The sequence below is a fragment of the Wallemia ichthyophaga genome (assembly GCF_000400465.1).
Source record: "Wallemia ichthyophaga EXF-994 unplaced genomic scaffold scaffold22, whole genome shotgun sequence".
NCBI classification, from domain to species: Eukaryota; Fungi; Basidiomycota; class Wallemiomycetes; order Wallemiales; family Wallemiaceae; genus Wallemia; species Wallemia ichthyophaga.
In genome coordinates, this window is record NW_008806295.1 from 83235 (window position 1) to 99611 (window position 16377).

At 47.8% G+C, this 16377-nt stretch overlaps 9 protein-coding genes across 9 annotated transcripts; 4 read left to right on the plus strand and 5 right to left on the minus strand.

Annotated features, from left to right (window-relative positions):
• Window positions 1–21: 21 nt before the first annotated feature.
• Window positions 22–2629, plus strand: J056_002569 (Nuclear pore complex protein Nup98-Nup96; the record flags this gene model as incomplete). Its single annotated transcript, XM_009271834.1, has 2 exons — window positions 22–32; window positions 82–2629. 2 exons carry the CDS (start codon window positions 22–24, stop codon window positions 2627–2629), a joined length of 2559 nt encoding a protein of 852 aa, XP_009270109.1.
• Window positions 2630–2680: 51 nt separating this feature from the next.
• J056_002570 (uncharacterized protein) lies at window positions 2681–3997 on the plus strand (the record flags this gene model as incomplete). The annotated part of the gene is made up of 3 exons (XM_009271835.1): window positions 2681–2721; window positions 2774–2836; window positions 2887–3997. 3 exons carry the CDS (start codon window positions 2681–2683, stop codon window positions 3995–3997), a joined length of 1215 nt encoding a protein of 404 aa, XP_009270110.1.
• Window positions 3998–4071: 74 nt separating this feature from the next.
• J056_002571 (uncharacterized protein) lies at window positions 4072–5221 on the minus strand (the record flags this gene model as incomplete). Its single annotated transcript, XM_009271836.1, has 2 exons — window positions 4072–5061; window positions 5108–5221. 2 exons carry the CDS (start codon window positions 5219–5221, stop codon window positions 4072–4074), a joined length of 1104 nt encoding a protein of 367 aa, XP_009270111.1.
• Window positions 5222–5495: 274 nt separating this feature from the next.
• Window positions 5496–6697, plus strand: J056_002572 (S-(hydroxymethyl)glutathione dehydrogenase; the record flags this gene model as incomplete). Its single annotated transcript, XM_009271837.1, has 3 exons — window positions 5496–5510; window positions 5559–6639; window positions 6675–6697. The coding sequence occupies 3 exons, from the start codon at window positions 5496–5498 to the stop codon at window positions 6695–6697; spliced, it is 1119 nt and encodes a 372-aa protein (XP_009270112.1).
• Window positions 6698–6909: 212 nt separating this feature from the next.
• On the minus strand, window positions 6910–8505 carry J056_002573 (Protein NMT1-like protein; the record flags this gene model as incomplete). Its single annotated transcript, XM_009271838.1, has 6 exons — window positions 6910–7191; window positions 7244–7359; window positions 7413–7477; window positions 7533–7588; window positions 7961–8020; window positions 8068–8505. 6 exons carry the CDS (start codon window positions 8503–8505, stop codon window positions 6910–6912), a joined length of 1017 nt encoding a protein of 338 aa, XP_009270113.1.
• Window positions 8506–8786: 281 nt separating this feature from the next.
• J056_002574 (UNC93-like protein) lies at window positions 8787–10435 on the minus strand (the record flags this gene model as incomplete). The annotated part of the gene is made up of 4 exons (XM_009271839.1): window positions 8787–9821; window positions 9885–10150; window positions 10201–10258; window positions 10316–10435. 4 exons carry the CDS (start codon window positions 10433–10435, stop codon window positions 8787–8789), a joined length of 1479 nt encoding a protein of 492 aa, XP_009270114.1.
• Window positions 10436–10691: 256 nt separating this feature from the next.
• J056_002575 (uncharacterized protein) lies at window positions 10692–11819 on the minus strand (the record flags this gene model as incomplete). The annotated part of the gene is made up of 7 exons (XM_009271840.1): window positions 10692–10829; window positions 10884–10976; window positions 11021–11190; window positions 11242–11340; window positions 11389–11477; window positions 11525–11739; window positions 11784–11819. The coding sequence occupies 7 exons, from the start codon at window positions 11817–11819 to the stop codon at window positions 10692–10694; spliced, it is 840 nt and encodes a 279-aa protein (XP_009270115.1).
• A 223-nt stretch (window positions 11820–12042) lies between these two features.
• Window positions 12043–13944, plus strand: J056_002576 (uncharacterized protein; the record flags this gene model as incomplete). Its single annotated transcript, XM_009271841.1, has 1 exon — window positions 12043–13944. One exon carries the CDS (start codon window positions 12043–12045, stop codon window positions 13942–13944), a length of 1902 nt encoding a protein of 633 aa, XP_009270116.1.
• Window positions 13945–14093: 149 nt separating this feature from the next.
• Window positions 14094–16341, minus strand: J056_002577 (uncharacterized protein; the record flags this gene model as incomplete). The annotated part of the gene is made up of 3 exons (XM_009271842.1): window positions 14094–14313; window positions 14363–15633; window positions 16063–16341. The coding sequence occupies 3 exons, from the start codon at window positions 16339–16341 to the stop codon at window positions 14094–14096; spliced, it is 1770 nt and encodes a 589-aa protein (XP_009270117.1).
• Window positions 16342–16377: the final 36 nt, after the last annotated feature.

Sequence of the window (16377 nt, forward strand, 5' to 3'; positions counted from 1 at the left end):
CATCATCTAATAAACTCAGAGATGGCAAAGGGGTGTGTGGGGACTAAGAGATGGCTATCCACGAACACTCACACTGCACAGTTACGGTTTAGACGATGACAGCGATGAAGATATCGTGCAATTTGACCAAGTTTATCAAGATCATATCGACGGTGATGCCGATGCCCCACCAACTCTATCTCTATCTCTAGATGGCCATGGTGATGACCACGGCAACGTCCACAGTGATGACGAGGTTATGCTCGACGACGACGACGACGACTACAATCATCTTCACAACGACTCGTCTTTCGCGTTTGAAAACACGTTCGACGGTCGTGATAGACCTCATTCAGATAAATTCCCTGCCACTCTCGGTTTACAGCCTCAGAGAGTACATGTTATGCAGACTTCTTTCTTCCACAACGACGACGACAACGATGTGGGCGACGTCGATACTAAGCGCGGTATTGCCCCGCCCAAGCAACACCTCCCAAAGCTGGTACACAACACGCAACACGCAAATCATACAGAGCATGACACACAAAACTCAGATATACAACCTACACCATCTCAATCACCCTTCAGACCTCCAATTCTGCGTAAATTCAAACACACTGACACCATTTTCCCCAATAATGCCATTTTTCATGATGAAAACTTAGCCCTAGGGAGGTCATTTAGAGTTGGATTTGATAATTTTGATCAGTTCACTCATATATCCTCTGTATCACCCACTGCAGTCTCATTCAGCAGCTTCTCGAGCCCCACAAGTAGCATTCAGAGTATAGAAAAGTCACTCGCACTGCAATTGAAACACACCACCATCACTTTCGATGAGGGTGCTGAGATACCAGCTGCAACAACCAGCCACACGCTCAGATTCGCTAGCTTTGTCGATACGTTCAACCTCGATGACTTATCCCACGAACCGTCGTATTGGCGACTAGGAAGGGCGTTATTCGACGAGATAGATGTGCGTCTCCCCGACGACGCTCCCGATACCCTCCGAAACAGAGTGATGGCGGTCCGTCGAAAGGAGGCACTCTCGCAATGGCTACAGAGCACCTTATCCCAAGTGGTGGAATCGGAAATGAAACATACTGATGCTGAACCAATTGCACGTATATTCACTCTTCTCAGTGGACACCAAATCGCTCGCGCCGCCCATCTCGCAGCAAGCAACGGTGACTACAAACTAGCTACCCTAATAACGCAGACACCTGGCGATGCGCAATACAGACACGACCTCACAACGCAGCTACAAAGATGGAAAGAATGCAAAGCTGATGCGCAAATAGACGGGGGTTACCGCAAGGTGTACGGGTTATTAGCGGGTGTAGTGAATAATCTCGACGGCAATAGTAGCTTCGACGCAGCTGACAAAGCGGAAGAAATTAATGTATCTGAGGACTTAGATTGGCTGAGATGTTTCGGGCTGAGGCTGTGGTACGCGACGCTTGACGAGGAGGGAGTGAACGAGGCTGTGAGTGCGTACGACACAGCACATAGCGATGAGGATGGTCGATTCGTACCTACTGCTGCTCCGCCTATCGCGCCTCACTTCCATGTCCACTCCCACTCTACCAGCAAACAAGAACCCATCGACGCTCTCTATTCTCTCCTAAAACTATTCATCGACCCCGCGTACACACTCGAAAAAGCCCTCGAGCCTATAGGATTCACCAGCTCGAAAATGGACTGGCGCGTTAGCTGGCATGTCTACACTATCCTCTCGCGCGTCCTGCGCGTGCGAGATTTCGGCCGTTTTGCCGTGGGGCTGGAGGAAGAGGAAGGAGTAACGAGCGAGGAGCATTCAGAGGAAGAAAAGGTAGTCCAAGGACATTCGCAGAAGGCCGATGGACTCACAGTGAGCTACGCCGCGCAAGTTGAGCAGATGGGGCTAGCCGCGTGGAGTGTGTTCATACTACTACACATCGAGCTCGACGAGATGCGAGAGTGGTCCGTGAAGGAGAGTCTAACGCGCAATGTAGCAGGATACACAGCGGCTGACGAGGCATTCCTCACTGAAACCCTCCTTGTACCCGCCACCTGGCTGTTTAGGGCGAAAGCGACGCATGCGCAGTACAAAGGCGACAGATACGCGCAGTACAAGCTGCTGCTAGCGGCGGAGATGCACAGCGAGGCACACGCGGTGGCGGTGGACGTGCTCGCTCCAGAGGCTATTATACGCGACGACCTCGCTCTTCTCAGACGCCTGCTCGAGCCACTGGTCACCGAATCCGTCGATGGCTGGGCTAGCAGGGGCAAGTTACTGTGGGAGTATGTGGACGTCGTTGAGAAGGTCCCGCAGATGGTCCTCGGCGGGGCTAGAGAGACGGCTGATGCGGCTGAACGGACACACCTTCGCGACATGTATCGCAGACTGCCGATACTGATCAAGTCGTTAGGTGGCGTGTGGAAGGGAGACAGCGTGCAGTATCAGATAACGCTTTGTGAAATGACAGAGAGGCTGCTCAATATGGAGAGAGTACTGCGCGGATACATGAGCACACCGCGCGAATCGCAGAGTGACGTCATGGACCCATTCTACTCGTCCACCTCCACACACCTCCTCCTCACTGAAGGCGCCAGGCTCGGTTTGCTGGAGAATGAGTCGTATAGCGTATTGAAGACGTCATTAATGTAATCTGTGATGTAATCGACTATTTATTCATTCCTCCTTCTCGACGACGATGAAATGGGCGTTAAAGATCTAACGGCGGTGATAAAGAGGTTTTGGTGGGTGGATGTGGCCGTAGAGCTGGAGATACACAGCTAACACCTCGTACAGCCCGGACGTTATAACGAATCTCAGCGGGCGGTGGTGGGCGATCCGCGGTGCTACTGTTGCCATGTGGGGGTGGTTAGACGCGTACACACCGAGTGAGCACTGACAGCCCACAGCGACACGACGTTGCTCACACAGCGCTACTACTACGGACGGGTGCCGCATCTAGAAGCCCTTGCGCGGCTGGTGCACGACGCAAACGCCGCCAACGTCCGCCTGATAGGCGTGTTCGACGGTGACGGCCGTCTCGATCAGAAGGGGCGGGAGAGGGAGCGACGTGAGCGCACACGCGCCGTCCACCGCTCCCGTCTGGCTGGCGAGGAGGCGAGGCTCCACCGGCTCGTGGGTTTCGAAGCGGCTTTCAAAGCGGCAGTGGAAAGCAAGGACTATACGCGCGTCTGCGGTTATGTGGATAGCGTGGTTATACCCCGCTCGCCCGCCCAGGCACAGCAGCTGCGCGACTTGGAGGAGCGGCGGGTGTATGGGAGTGTGCAGAGCCACAGAGAGGCAGAGGCATACACACAAACACACCTCAACCACCTCAAGAACTCTACTAACTCGGCTATCACCCGCTACAGCAAGCGTCCACCGAATAGCGCCGTGTATAGCCGCGTTAAAGACCTCCTCGGGGCTGCTGGTGTTCCTGTAATCACCGTCGACCAATCGCCAAAGCAACTGCACGAGGGGGAAGCACTGGCTAGTGCACTTGTCTTGCGTGGTTTGGCAGATTACGTGCTTAGTGAGGACACTGATGTGCTCATTTACGGTGCAAAGTTGATTCGCGATGGCGGTGAAGGCGGTATTGCTAGAGTGTTTGATGGTACTCAACTACACCACGCACTTCACCTCACCCACACGCAACTTATAGACTTTGCACTCCTCGCTGGCACAGATTTCGCCCTAACCGTTCCTTCTGTTGGACCAATTCGGGCATTAGACTACATTAGGAAGTTTGGCAGTGTCGAAGAGGTACTTATCCAGAATACACCACTCAAGCAGCTCATCGTGGATAAACACGCACTCAGCATTGATGCCTTCTTGGGTGAATTGAGACAGGCTAGGAAGGTGTACGAGACTTTACCATCGACGCCCCACTCGATACAGTTTGGTGTGTATAACCAAGATGCTGTTAACAGTATTCTCCACCAAGACAAGATTGAAAGAGGAACCAAGTCTTGGGGAGAAGACGACCATCACTACAAACACCTTAAAGAATGGGGAATGTAATTTATATGTACTTATGTATACTGCTTTTGATTTTATCTACCAGTGTATAGAGAGGAAGGTGAGAGGGAGAGTGCTTACGACTTGTAGAGAACTCTCTTTGCAACGCGGTGAACAACCTCACCATTAGGGAAAGCGAGAGTTTCCAAGTTTTGTGCGTAAGGAGTTGGGATATCAGCGCCGGTGACTCTGATTGGTGGAGCGTCAAGGTAGTCGAATGCGGAAGATTCCATAACTTGAGCGCAGATTTCAGAACCGACACCGAACTTTGGGAAACCACCCTCGACGGTGACCAGTCTGTTAGTCTTCTTGACGGAGCTAATCACAGTGTCGATATCGAGAGGTCTGATAGAGCGAAGGTTGACAACTTCAGCCTCAACACCCTCTTGCTCCTTAAGGGTTTGTGCGGCGTCGAGGGCGTGGTGGACACCCAAGCTGTGGGCGACAAAAGTAATATCCTTGCCTTCTCTTTCAACCTTTGCCTTGCCGATTGGGAGGTAGAAGTCATCCTTCATAGCCTCCTCGGACATAGGGAAACTGAGACCATAAAGAACTTCATTCTCGAGGAAACAAATTGGGTTAGGATCTCTAATAGCCGACTTGAGAAGACCTTTACAGTCTTCTGAAGAGTAAGGAGAGAGAACCTTGAGACCGGGGACAGAGCCATACCAAGCGGCGTAGTCTTGCGAGTGCTGGGCAGCGACACCCAAAGCAGCGCCGTTTGGACCTCTGAAAGTGACAGGGCAAGGTACATTACCACCGCTCATGTAGTAAGTTTTACCTGCGCTGTTTATGATTTGGTCCATTGCTTGCATGGCAAAGTTCCAAGTCATGAACTCGCAAACAGGTCTCAAACCAGCCAAACCAGCGCCGACAGCCAAACCAGCAAAGCCAGCCTCGGTGATTGGGGTGTCTATGACCCTCTTTTCACCGAATTTGTCGAGAAGACCTTTGGTGACTTTGTAAGCGCCGTTGTACTGAGCCACTTCCTCGCCCATAACATAGACGGTCTCGTCTTTAAGCATTTCTTCTTCCATTGCCGCGTTAAGGGCTTCTCTGACTTGCATCTGGGGTTTGTTAGGGATTTCTAAGTCGTGCGTTCAAACACCCCACCATAACAGGTCCATTATCAGATGCGTATCTGCGTGGCGTAACTGAGATTGAACTTCTAAGATTATTAACCCTTCCAGCTCCTCTAACTGCACTTCTGAATATTCCCAAGGACATGGTGGTGAAAGTATGAGAATTATAACAAATAAAAATATTTATTTTCTTTGGTTTTTTTGGATTTGTGTTTATAGCCACTCAAGGTATACGCCCCGTGGCTCACAATCCACCGATATTTCACCGACAATACCGACAACACCGAGTTGTAGTGAGGTGCTTCAATTATTCAACCCTATCATCTTATTACATCTCTTATATGTCCGTCTATCGGAGTTTTCTTTGCCTTTTAAATATAATTCAATCGAGCCAATTTTCAGCTTGAACTGATACAATTATGTCTACAAATAATGTGAATATAAAACAATTCGTAGCTTACACAATCTAACAACGCTTGCAGATTATTACTTGCACTGCCGCCGTCGCTTGGGAACCCTCCAAGGACTTACAGCTAGAAACAATCCAAGTACTCCCACCTGGCCCAGATGAAGTAAGAATGAAAGTTGATTTCACTGGTGTTTGCCACACAGACGCGTACACTCTCGCTGGCCATGACAGTGAAGGCAAATTCCCGTCGATCCTCGGCCATGAGGGTGCCGGTGTCGTCGAGAGTGTTGGTGACGGCGTCACCGATGTAAAGCCCGGTGACCACGTTATTCCTCTCTACACTGCAGAGTGTAAGGAGTGTAAGTTCTGCAAGTCCGGTAGAACCAACCTCTGCCAAAGAGTGAGAGCCACTCAAGGCCAAGGTGTTATGCCCGATGGCACCGTTCGCTTTAAATGCCGTGGTCAAGACGTTTACCATTTCATGGGTTGCTCTACTTTCAGTCAATACACCGTCGTTAGCAAGCACTCTGTCGTTGCTGTCGATAAGAGCGCTCCCGCTGAAAAATCTTGTTTGCTCGGTTGCGGTATCACCACTGGCTATGGGGCTGCTACGAAGCAATCACACATTAAAGGCGCTAACGTGGCCATCTTCGGTGTCGGTTGCGTTGGTCTTGCTGCCGTACAAGGCGCTAAAGCTGCTGGCGCTGCGCGTATTATCGCTGTCGATACCAACAATAAGAAGAAGGAGTTCGCTGATAAACACGGTGCAACTGACTTTATTAACCCATTAGAAATACACGATAAAACCATTCAACAACATTTGGTTGAAATCACTGACGGTGGACTGGACTACACCTTCGATTGCACTGGTAACGTCGGCGTAATGAGATCTGCCCTTGAAGCGTGTCACAAGGGATGGGGTGAGAGTATCATTATCGGTGTCGCAGCCGCTGGAAAGGAAATTTCTACTAGGCCTTTCCAACTCGTTACAGGGAGAGTGTGGAAGGGCTCTGCTTTCGGTGGTGTTAAAGGTAGATCTGAACTCCCTGGTATCGTATTAGACTACCTCAATAAGAAGCTGGACGTAGACTCTTTCCACACTCATTCAAGATCTTTGGCTGAAATCAATGAGGCGTTCCATGATATGCACGGAGGTGATTGTATTAGGTGTGTTGTTGATATGAAATAGATGTCTTGTACGTTGATTTATGACTTTGTTATGATGCAACTGTCAATTAGCTTAAATCCACCTCTTAACTGTAATGAGTACTACAACAGTCACCCTTTTGTGCAAAATTTCACCAATTAGACACGTCACAGCCATCACAGCAAATCATCAAGTTCAATTCGATAACGTGGGTTATTCATATAAATCATATTTCAAGATAATTGTTTCTTCGCATCACCCTCCGCAAGTTTTCAAGCTAAGCTGCCTCGACTAAGACACCGCCGTTTTGAGCGACTTGTGCCTGCTTCTTAATCATCTCAGCCTGCTTAGCGTTACCGTCGACCTTTTCCTCATCGTCGAGCTCCCAAGACAAATACTCGTTCGTGTAGTTAGGTTGGAGTTCCTCGGGGAAGATACCGAGACGTTGAGAGTATCCAGTAACCTTTCTCCAGTCACGGTCGACGTTAGCCAGGTCCGAGCGCATATAATTGAATGATCTGGCGAATTGGAGAGATGCAAGGGTACTTCTCATAGCGGGCTGGGGTGGGTGTGAGGAATAGCCTTGCAATATACCTTTAATAAAAACCCACCTTCAACTCTTGGAAGAGTTCCCAAGTGCCCTTTGGATCGCGAATGAGATCGTCGGCAGCTCTCTTGACAGCTTTCATAAAGCCACGAGCTTCGTTGGGGTGTGCTTCAAGCCATGCTGGTGGGTGGGGTGAGCATCGCGCAAGCAGAACCCGCGCTCAATCAACTAACCTTCATTACCAATGTAGAGGATTGAACAGAAGCAGCAGCATCCCAGTTCGGCAAGTTGGTCAATACTGTTTGTCATCGTGTTATCAACTTGGTCAGCCCGAACAAGTGTACCACGCATACCGCAGCATCTGCACATCCGTCGCAGGACGATTGACAGATTTACACCACTCCTCGAGCTACAAAGCGTTTCTGTTAGTATATGAAAAAAAGCAGTTAGTATAACGTTATCGATGGAATATAACGGGGTTATAAGGACTTGTTGCCATGAAGGCATCCCTTCGCATGCATGACCATGGACAGGTTCGGACCGTATTATCTCAGCAGCTGGCTGACGGATGGGTGTGCAAGTTACACTCAGCCATCTATCTCCAGCTGCACCGGCAGCTCCATTGCAACAAGCTCCCGTTAGGAGATGTGCGTACCTTTTTGTGTACCGTGTACTGTGTACCGTGTACCATCGATATCAAGACACCATTACAGAGCCCCAGTCATATTCCAGTCGATGTTCGCAGATAAAAAGACAATAAAGAGTGGAACCCTTATCTCACCTCTACTTGTTGCATGTTCTCGAGACCGATACCAGCATGAATCTTGCCATCGATGAGTGCCTGGAGTTGCTTAAGTGGAAATGTCTCACTGCGGATACTCTACCCACCTTGGAGATATTCATTCCACATCTAACAGCCTCGTACTCATCATCGCGCATGCCATGTGCTTGGGCAAGCTCAGCTACTTGAACCTTACCAAATTCGCCGACGTAGCCAATCTTCTTGCCCTTAAGCGAGGTAAAGTCATTTGTGACGCCATTGCCTTTGAGGTAGAGCAGACCTGTGAAGGGCTCGTCCATGAGTGTACCAATGGATTTGATCGGGTAGCCGCGGGCTTTACCAGCAAGCGTGTGGATCATAGCCTTCAATCCGAGGTCTGCCTTGCCCGAGCCAACTATCTCGGTGACGTCGGAAACATCCTCGGGGTGGATCGTCGCCACGCGAAGGTTTTCGTCTTTGAAGTAGCCCTTGTACTTTGCCACGATTAGCGGGACGTGGTACGCGGTGAGCTCCCAGTTTGTGCAGCAAACGATATCAATTGACATTCTTGTGAGTTGTATGAATGATAGTGTTAGACAAGCTGTTGGCCGATTTCTTAAATTTAATTCAATGACTCAATGACTCGATCACTCTACGTCATATCTGGCATGACGTGATGCTAGGGCGACACCAGGGTAGCGTGGATATTCCGGAATCTATCCATTTACAGTCTAGCCTTATTACCCCATCCACAGCCCAATTCTTCTTACAGCTGCAACAGGATGAAAAATCATAATCAATGTTTTAATAGTACAAGAGATCCGTAAGAGGGAATAATACATATCGTTCACTTCTTTATGTGTTCCTGAGAAGCTCCATGATCGAGCTCACCGAGTTCATGCGGCCGTGCGTGCTCGTCGACGTCCTCGACGTCCCTCACCATAGTTTCATCTGCGAGAGTAGTGTGGTTTTTGATACGCCACCAGACCATTGGGAGGGCGAGGAGGAGACCACCTGCCATGAGTGCCCACGATGAGGCGAGAGCGCCTAGCGATCCCATTTGGCTATCGCAAGCCCAGATGATAGCTGCACCAGCCGACTGCAAGCCCTTATAGAAACCAGCGTAAAATGCCAGTTTAGATGGATCATTGCTCATTGATCCCATCATCCAATATGCGTATGTCTGCCACGCAGCGTCGAGTGCGCCTGCGAATATGTAGAGAACGATGCGGTGCGGGTAGCGCGATGACGTCAGATCAATAGTATCGATCTGGTCAGTGGGCGTATCGAAGAACTGACGTTGTATTGTGTAGAAACCTGCATTCGTCGCCCAGACCATGGCGAAAAGGACACACCATCCAATTGTAGCCCTCCACTTGCGGTTCACCCTGCTGATGTCGAGCAGCTGGCCGAAGATAACCGCGCCGACTATCTGCGCCAGCCAGTAGCAGAGGCCGTTGAGGGATCGCGTACGAACGTTGTGCAGCGCTGCGTTGAAGTCGTTGAACTGGTACGTGTAGAACCAGTTAGAGGCGAAGAAGAAGGGGAAGAGGAGCGTGATCCAAGGGTCGTCGACTAGCGCTCTGTAAAGGTTGATGAGTTCTGTCTTCCATGTTGTCGCTCTCTCGATGACAACTGCTGAGCCATCCTCTCTGATCATCTTGGAGGGTGCACGCAATGTTAATGGTAGTAGCACGCCCAGGGCCGTTACCGCGACAAAGGCAATATACGTCGAGTTGGTCACTCCCCCTTGTTCAGAGTCCCAATTCGTACCGACAGACACAGCCGACCCGATAACACCACCGAAATTGAATATTACCCAGAAAATAGAGGTGTATAGACCTTTCTTGTCCTCAGTTGGGTACGAGAGCATCAGCGATCCCTGTTTATGCGTTTGTTAGTCGAGGTGCTGCCTGAGACATGCAACAAGAAAAACCCAACTCACCTGAGCAGTCCATAGAAGACCAGCGCAGCAACCGAGTATAGCTCCTGCTGCAATGTTGAAGCCGCCCGCATCTGGGTGGTAGTTGAGTGCGAGGAATGAGCCAATGTAGAGACAATAACCAGCGCTACCAATCATCATGGCAAGGATAGGGCCAATAAGGTTAACGACACTACCGCCAAACCAAGCGACAGTTGCGAATGTCGCGTAGAGTGCAGCGTTTGCCTTGTTGGCCACTTCCGGAGAAGCCTGTCCACCTCCACCCAAACCTGGAGAAGGTGTGAGTAAAGTGTGGGGATGTTGTGCTCGTGTGCCTCACCAGTCAAAGCGTTGAACAGTCCCGGACCACAGAAGCAGATCAAACCGACGATTGAAACCTGCGGGTGGACAGTGAGTCAGACTGAAGCAACTGCCCGTGTGCATCCTCAACCCACTTGCAGCAGTGGATGGCAGTATAACGCCTTAAGGCCACTAGGTTTGCTGCTGTCCTTGTTAAGTATGTTTATAACTGGCGGGAGAGACGACTGCCTCTTCTCTAGCGTGTTGGAAGACATCGGACAGTTGAAGCAAAAGCGTTTGGAACCAAAATAGCCCAGTTGACGTTTTAGGTAGTATAAATTAAGCGTGGCCTAAAAAGGAAGTCAAGTCATCTTATACAGCAGGTGATAAGCAGAGCGGCGAAAAGGGCGAAGAATAGATTAGATTGGTACAAATGGGTGTTTTAATTTGCGTGAGACTGTAATAAGCGCGATATGTTCTCATAACTTCACATTCCAGGTTAGTAAGGCCAATTTTCACCCCCAACTTAACTCACACAACGAACGTAACGCATGTTCCTGGCAGAATCCTTATCGCGTTAACCCCGGCGCCTTGATAAAAAGCACGTAAGCCTTCATTCCTGTAGGTCGAAGCGACGCAATGGGCTATTGAGCTGTAATGATTTTGGTTCTGCGGCAATTTCGGGGTTAGTAGGCGAGGTCAGCAGGTGAAAGCGTAACTGACCTGAATTCGAGTGCGAACCACTTGATAAGGGTAGGTAGTTCCCAGGGCAAATAATTTCGATGCTCCTGACATGAGCGTGTATTCCCAGTTGGACTGGGTTGTTAGACAGAGTGAGCGCACCAACACAAATCACTCACCAGCCAAGTTGGAGTGTTCGATAGGTTCCCAGAAGATTTCGAACGCCAAATCTTTAGCTCCTCATAAACTGCGAACTGTATTGCGCCCTGTAGCACACCGAATAAAGCGAGTAGAGTGCCTTTCCAGTACCCGCGCATTCCTTCTTTTCTGCCAATTTCAATTAGACCGTCTGGTAGTTTGTTTATTAGTGTATCTTTCTGCTTGCACTACATCCACCCACGCGCTAGCCCGCGATAAGCACCTTTATCATGTTGTTTGGTTGAGAAAATTCTCGTTTTGATGAGCCAAAGGGGATTTGTAGTGATAGCAATGATGGAACCTGCCTTTAAGTTATTTTGGATGTATATAGGTGTAATTAAGAACCAACCTGCTTCAGATGCCGCGTAGAGATGTTCCAATGGACCCAAATTTCGCGCAGGATGGCTAGAATGAAGGCGATTTTTAACGCCTGTGTAGCTGTATCGAGGTTATAGCGTAAATTAATAGCTAAATTCCCCTCTTACAGCCAGAAATATCCGCCCCAGCTCACGGAATTACCGATAATATTGGTAGTAACGCCTCGCCACATGCCCTTCCAGCCATTGCTTCGTATGAATGTACTTAATAAGTCTTTGTGTGTAGATTTATCCGTAACTTGCAAGCGCACCTTGATTAGATCTAGTGGCTGCATTGCGATTGTGGAAGCGATTCCAGCGCCCATTCCAGCGACACCGTGGTCCTGAATAGCATAAGATACTGGATGTAGAATATCATTCAACTCACCAAACTGGGATTGCTAAAATAGCTCGATTGTGTCATGGAAGGTGGCTTCTTAGTACACAACTACGACTACGAACAAAGGTAGTTGAATAATCCGAGTAAGATAGTATTTGATGTGTATTCATCGATAATAACATCATTTACAGTGAATCCACCTTCAAATCCTGCAAAATACTCGCGTCAAGCATCTTCCACTATACGCCAATTACTCAGGAATGGCAGTCCATCGAGCGATGCCTATTCTCAAATTAAAAATCTAGCAATGCAGCTTGGTCCACTCTGCCAACCTCAGAAATCCTATTCTCTAGGGCTAGCACAGACAACCTACCTTCATGGTTTGATTAGGCGTGGCGATATCTATGAAGCACGTAAAATGTCTATAGCATTTGCTAGAGCTGCTGCTCGTTCGCCTGATATCTACTTCCCTTTCTCCAGGCGACGGCTTCCAATGAAAACTATGTCTTCAATTTTACAAGCGCTTGTTGGTGATAATAGTAGTAGAAATAATGCTCTCGCCAACAAATCCCCCAACAGACCCTCCTATTCCTTCCTCTATCTCATTTCTCAATTCCCAACACCCGGTGCTAGAGCTGCTAGGATGTTCGTCTCTCACCACGCTAAGCTTGGCGATAGGAGGGCTCTGCGTGATTTTCTCATGCTTCTTATATTCGGCTTGCTCAGTGCGGAAATGATTGGTGGCGCTGTTGCTCTATACTCGCAGTGGTGCAGGAAATTCGCAATCTCTGAGGCACAAAAGTTACAGAAAAGCACATGTACTCAAACAGAATCCACAACCACAACTACAACCACACCCAGCACACCAACTCACGTAACTTGGCAACCTTCGAAAACTCTCATTAAGATGCTCCTTGACAGGCTACACGCATCTCAATCCGACCCCTACAAGCAAATTAAAGGCGACGCTTTATTACACATTGCTCATCTCCTCGATGATCGTATACGCATGCCACACTACGCTTCTATGATTAGCGCTTTATCTCAATACACACGCGCACATAAATCTTCTCAATATACCCTCCGCTTTGAGCACATCCTGCAGAACCTCTCAGATGATATAACTTCAGGTCACATTTTCACCAACACCAACCAATCAGATTATAAGAGAGTGAAAGGGGTTAACGCGTCCAGCTACAATGCTCTCATTCATCATTTCACTCATGCGCGGGATGTGCAGAGGGTGGAGTCACTACTGCAATCGTTCAACAGCCGTCATGGCACTGTACGCAGCGACACCCTCAACGCAATCCTCAGCGCTAGTGTAGATGTCGACGATTTACCTCTCTCCACGCGCCTCGTAGAATTTTTGCAGTGGAAAATCAACAACCAACCTAGCCACCTCTTTGAAACACATAGCGATGAGAGGGTGTTAGCGCAGCTGAAGAAAATGAAAAGCTACAAGGTAGATGACGAAACTATCTCGGCACTCCTCAAGTATTACGTTGCTGTAGGTGAATACAGCATGGTCGCTCCCCTCACATACCAGCATCTCCCCCACCTAAACCTTAACACACCTAAAGAAGAGCGCGGTAAGGTGCTCAAACAACTCGATGAACAGAGCTCCAGTGATCTATTTGCGGCACTCCATCGCAATCTTAAAACAGGCCTGAGCTCCCGTCTCCTCAAAGACCGGCATCTTGAGAATATGGCGGTGGAATCACTCACCTCCCTAATGGCGATCATGGCTCAAGAGGCAAGTAAATATAGGAAGCACGAGATGAGCCTAGGGTGGGGTGGTAGGAGATGGATACGTACCAACTTCCATGCCAGATCGAGAGAGGAAATTGCTAATGAAAAGCAGTATAAGAAGATATACAAATTTCTCAAGCTAAGGTGTAATTCGGCTACCTATCTAGCTGCCAGTCTTTATAAAAGTGTTAGACACAGACCATCTAAGCATCATGTGGGCAGGTGCGAGATGAGCATAGATGAGGGTTTCTTGAATATGTGTCTCAAGACATTCGCAAAGTCGCGGTATAATCTGGCTATAGATGATGTTTTACTGCAATATCATCAGCGAGGGTATACCCCTCCTACGCGATACAGCGATCGCTTCGACTGGATCAAAAGTCAAGACCCTCACCTCATCCAGTCAACTTTCAATAAATCTAGAGTCCCACTCATCTTCCCTCAGCATATGTTATAGACTTTATTGTATTAATTATGTATTTGTAGTTTACAAATAGTGATATGTGAAAATTGTGAAATGCAATAAGATCCTAGAAAGTGAAAAAGTTGAAATGAAATAATATGACTAAAATCCTGATCTGTAATGTGTGATTCGATGCTGAATGTCTATGCTGTTTCCTTGTTGACACTGTTCTTGCCATCCTTTGTATCATCCTTAACGTCCTCCTTAACACCATCCTTAACATCCTCCTCACTATCTCTTTTCTCAATATGGCTAGTTTTCTCTGCGACCTCCTCATCCGTTTCATTTTCAATAGCGCCGACTTTCCAAGGCAAGAGGAAGAGAATGAACAAAAGTCCGCAAAAGTGCAAACCAGCCAAGAACCTGTGAATTTAAATGAGCTTCAAATGTTTATAGAATCAGAACCACCCACCAATCTCCAGCGGAAGTTCCAATAAATTGATTGTTAGAAGTGTCCCTCCTATCCACCTGCAACTGCACTACAGTGAACAAACTAATACCAATAGCTGAACCGAGTTGCTGAGCAGTGACGAAGACACCCCCAACCAAACCAGATTCTGAATCGGGTGCTGATTGTATCATAGCGACGTTAGATGCGCAGTAGAGGATAGCAGCTCCACCGCTACCGACTACCATACCAGGTACCTGCAATCTCCAAAATTTGCTGATATCATCACCAAAGCCCAAAACAATCGCACCAGTAGTGGAAGCAATGAAACCGAACAGAAGCGTAGCTTTTATGTTAATGTAGCGAAGCAGATAAGCCACCACTACTGAGCAAATGACAGAAGAGATGCCGAAAGGAATAAAATGTACGACAGCGTCTAAAGGTTCAAAATCCCAAACATCGATGTAAATTCTAGTGAGAGATTCCAGTGTAGTAGTCCACCAAAGCGTGATGAGAAAACAAACACCAAACAAGACGGTGAAACCGGGATATTTCCAAAGGCGTTTAGGGAGAAGAGCTGAACTCTGATCTACGCGGGTTTGCCACCAACCAAAAACAACGAAAGAGATGATCGAGATAATGAGTGGTGCTATGACTTGCGCAGTGCCCCAACCAACGTTATTTCCACTGGTCAATGCAAATATGAGTAATACTACGCCTACTATAAGTTGCAGTACTGAGAGTACATCTATACGACCACCTGGATGGTATAGTACTTTTTCGCGCGGTGTTAGAAAGAATGAAATGGGAGATAAGGGTAGAGCTATAATAGCGAGTATCCAGAAACACCACCTCCAGTCAGCTTGTGTGAGACAGCCACCGACAATTGTGCCGATAACATTCGCCAAGCCACCCGTTGCGCAGAAAACACCGAGTGCTTTTGCTTGAGATTCGATATCCGTGTACATTTGAGTAATCAGTTTGATAGCAGAGGGAATTGTGACAGATGCACCGACTCCCGAGACTGATTTAAGTACAATCAAACCAATCGCATTGTCGCAAAAAGGGGCGACTAGTGATAGGATACCGAGGACGGCGAGACCTACAGTGAATATGATTCTCGGAGAGAATCGATCACTAAGTAATCCAGCAAAGAGAAGGAAAGAGGCGAATGCGACAAGATAGCCGTTCACGATCCAATTTTGCGTCGCACTGTTGATATCCAAGTCACGACCGATTGAGGGGAGTGAGATGAGAGTGACATAGACACCAAATACGTCTAAGAATCTGTGCAACTGGTTAGAGTGTAAAAGAAAGATTGAGATGGCTTACTGGACGGTGCTGAAAATCGCAAGGAGGAAGCCTCTCCGGAGGTTTCCTGGATGATTTAAGAAAGCTGAATCAGCTTTAATGGATTGGGACATATAATAAAGTAAATTTAATTATTCAAGGAGTATTTTAACCGATTCGCAGGAGTTGAAAGCTTAAGCCCGAGTGAGGTACGCGAAGCTAGTAATTTAAAGTGTAGGGTATTGAATTTGTAGCGTTTCCCCAAGTCAACAGCTATAGCTATTTAGTAAGACCAACTCTATTAAATTTCTAGCAATTTGAAAGATACATTAGGTAAGAGGATATGGAAGATATGAATTACATTGGTTGATTGTATAATTAATCCCACTTAAATTTAAAATCAGATTATATACATCAAAGTACCTCATACTCACAACTAGCGGTTCAGATTTTGAAATTGGTGGTATTGTTGGCTTTGAATTGCGTCTTGATTGTTGAAGCTTCATTGACATTGATCCACTTCCACCCCTAGACTCACTCGCTTTGATCCTCTCTTCTGCTGCGTTGGCTGCAAGCTCCCTATTTGGGCTTTTTGACGCGTTGTTTGATAAGTTATTTGAGTCATTTACTTTCTTATTATCATCGCCCTTAGCATCCGTTGTTGAATCACCAAGCTGCCTTCCTTGCGCCTTCTTTGACACGCAATTCCCCATAAATGAATGATTTTTGTGATGATATTGTTTATGAGA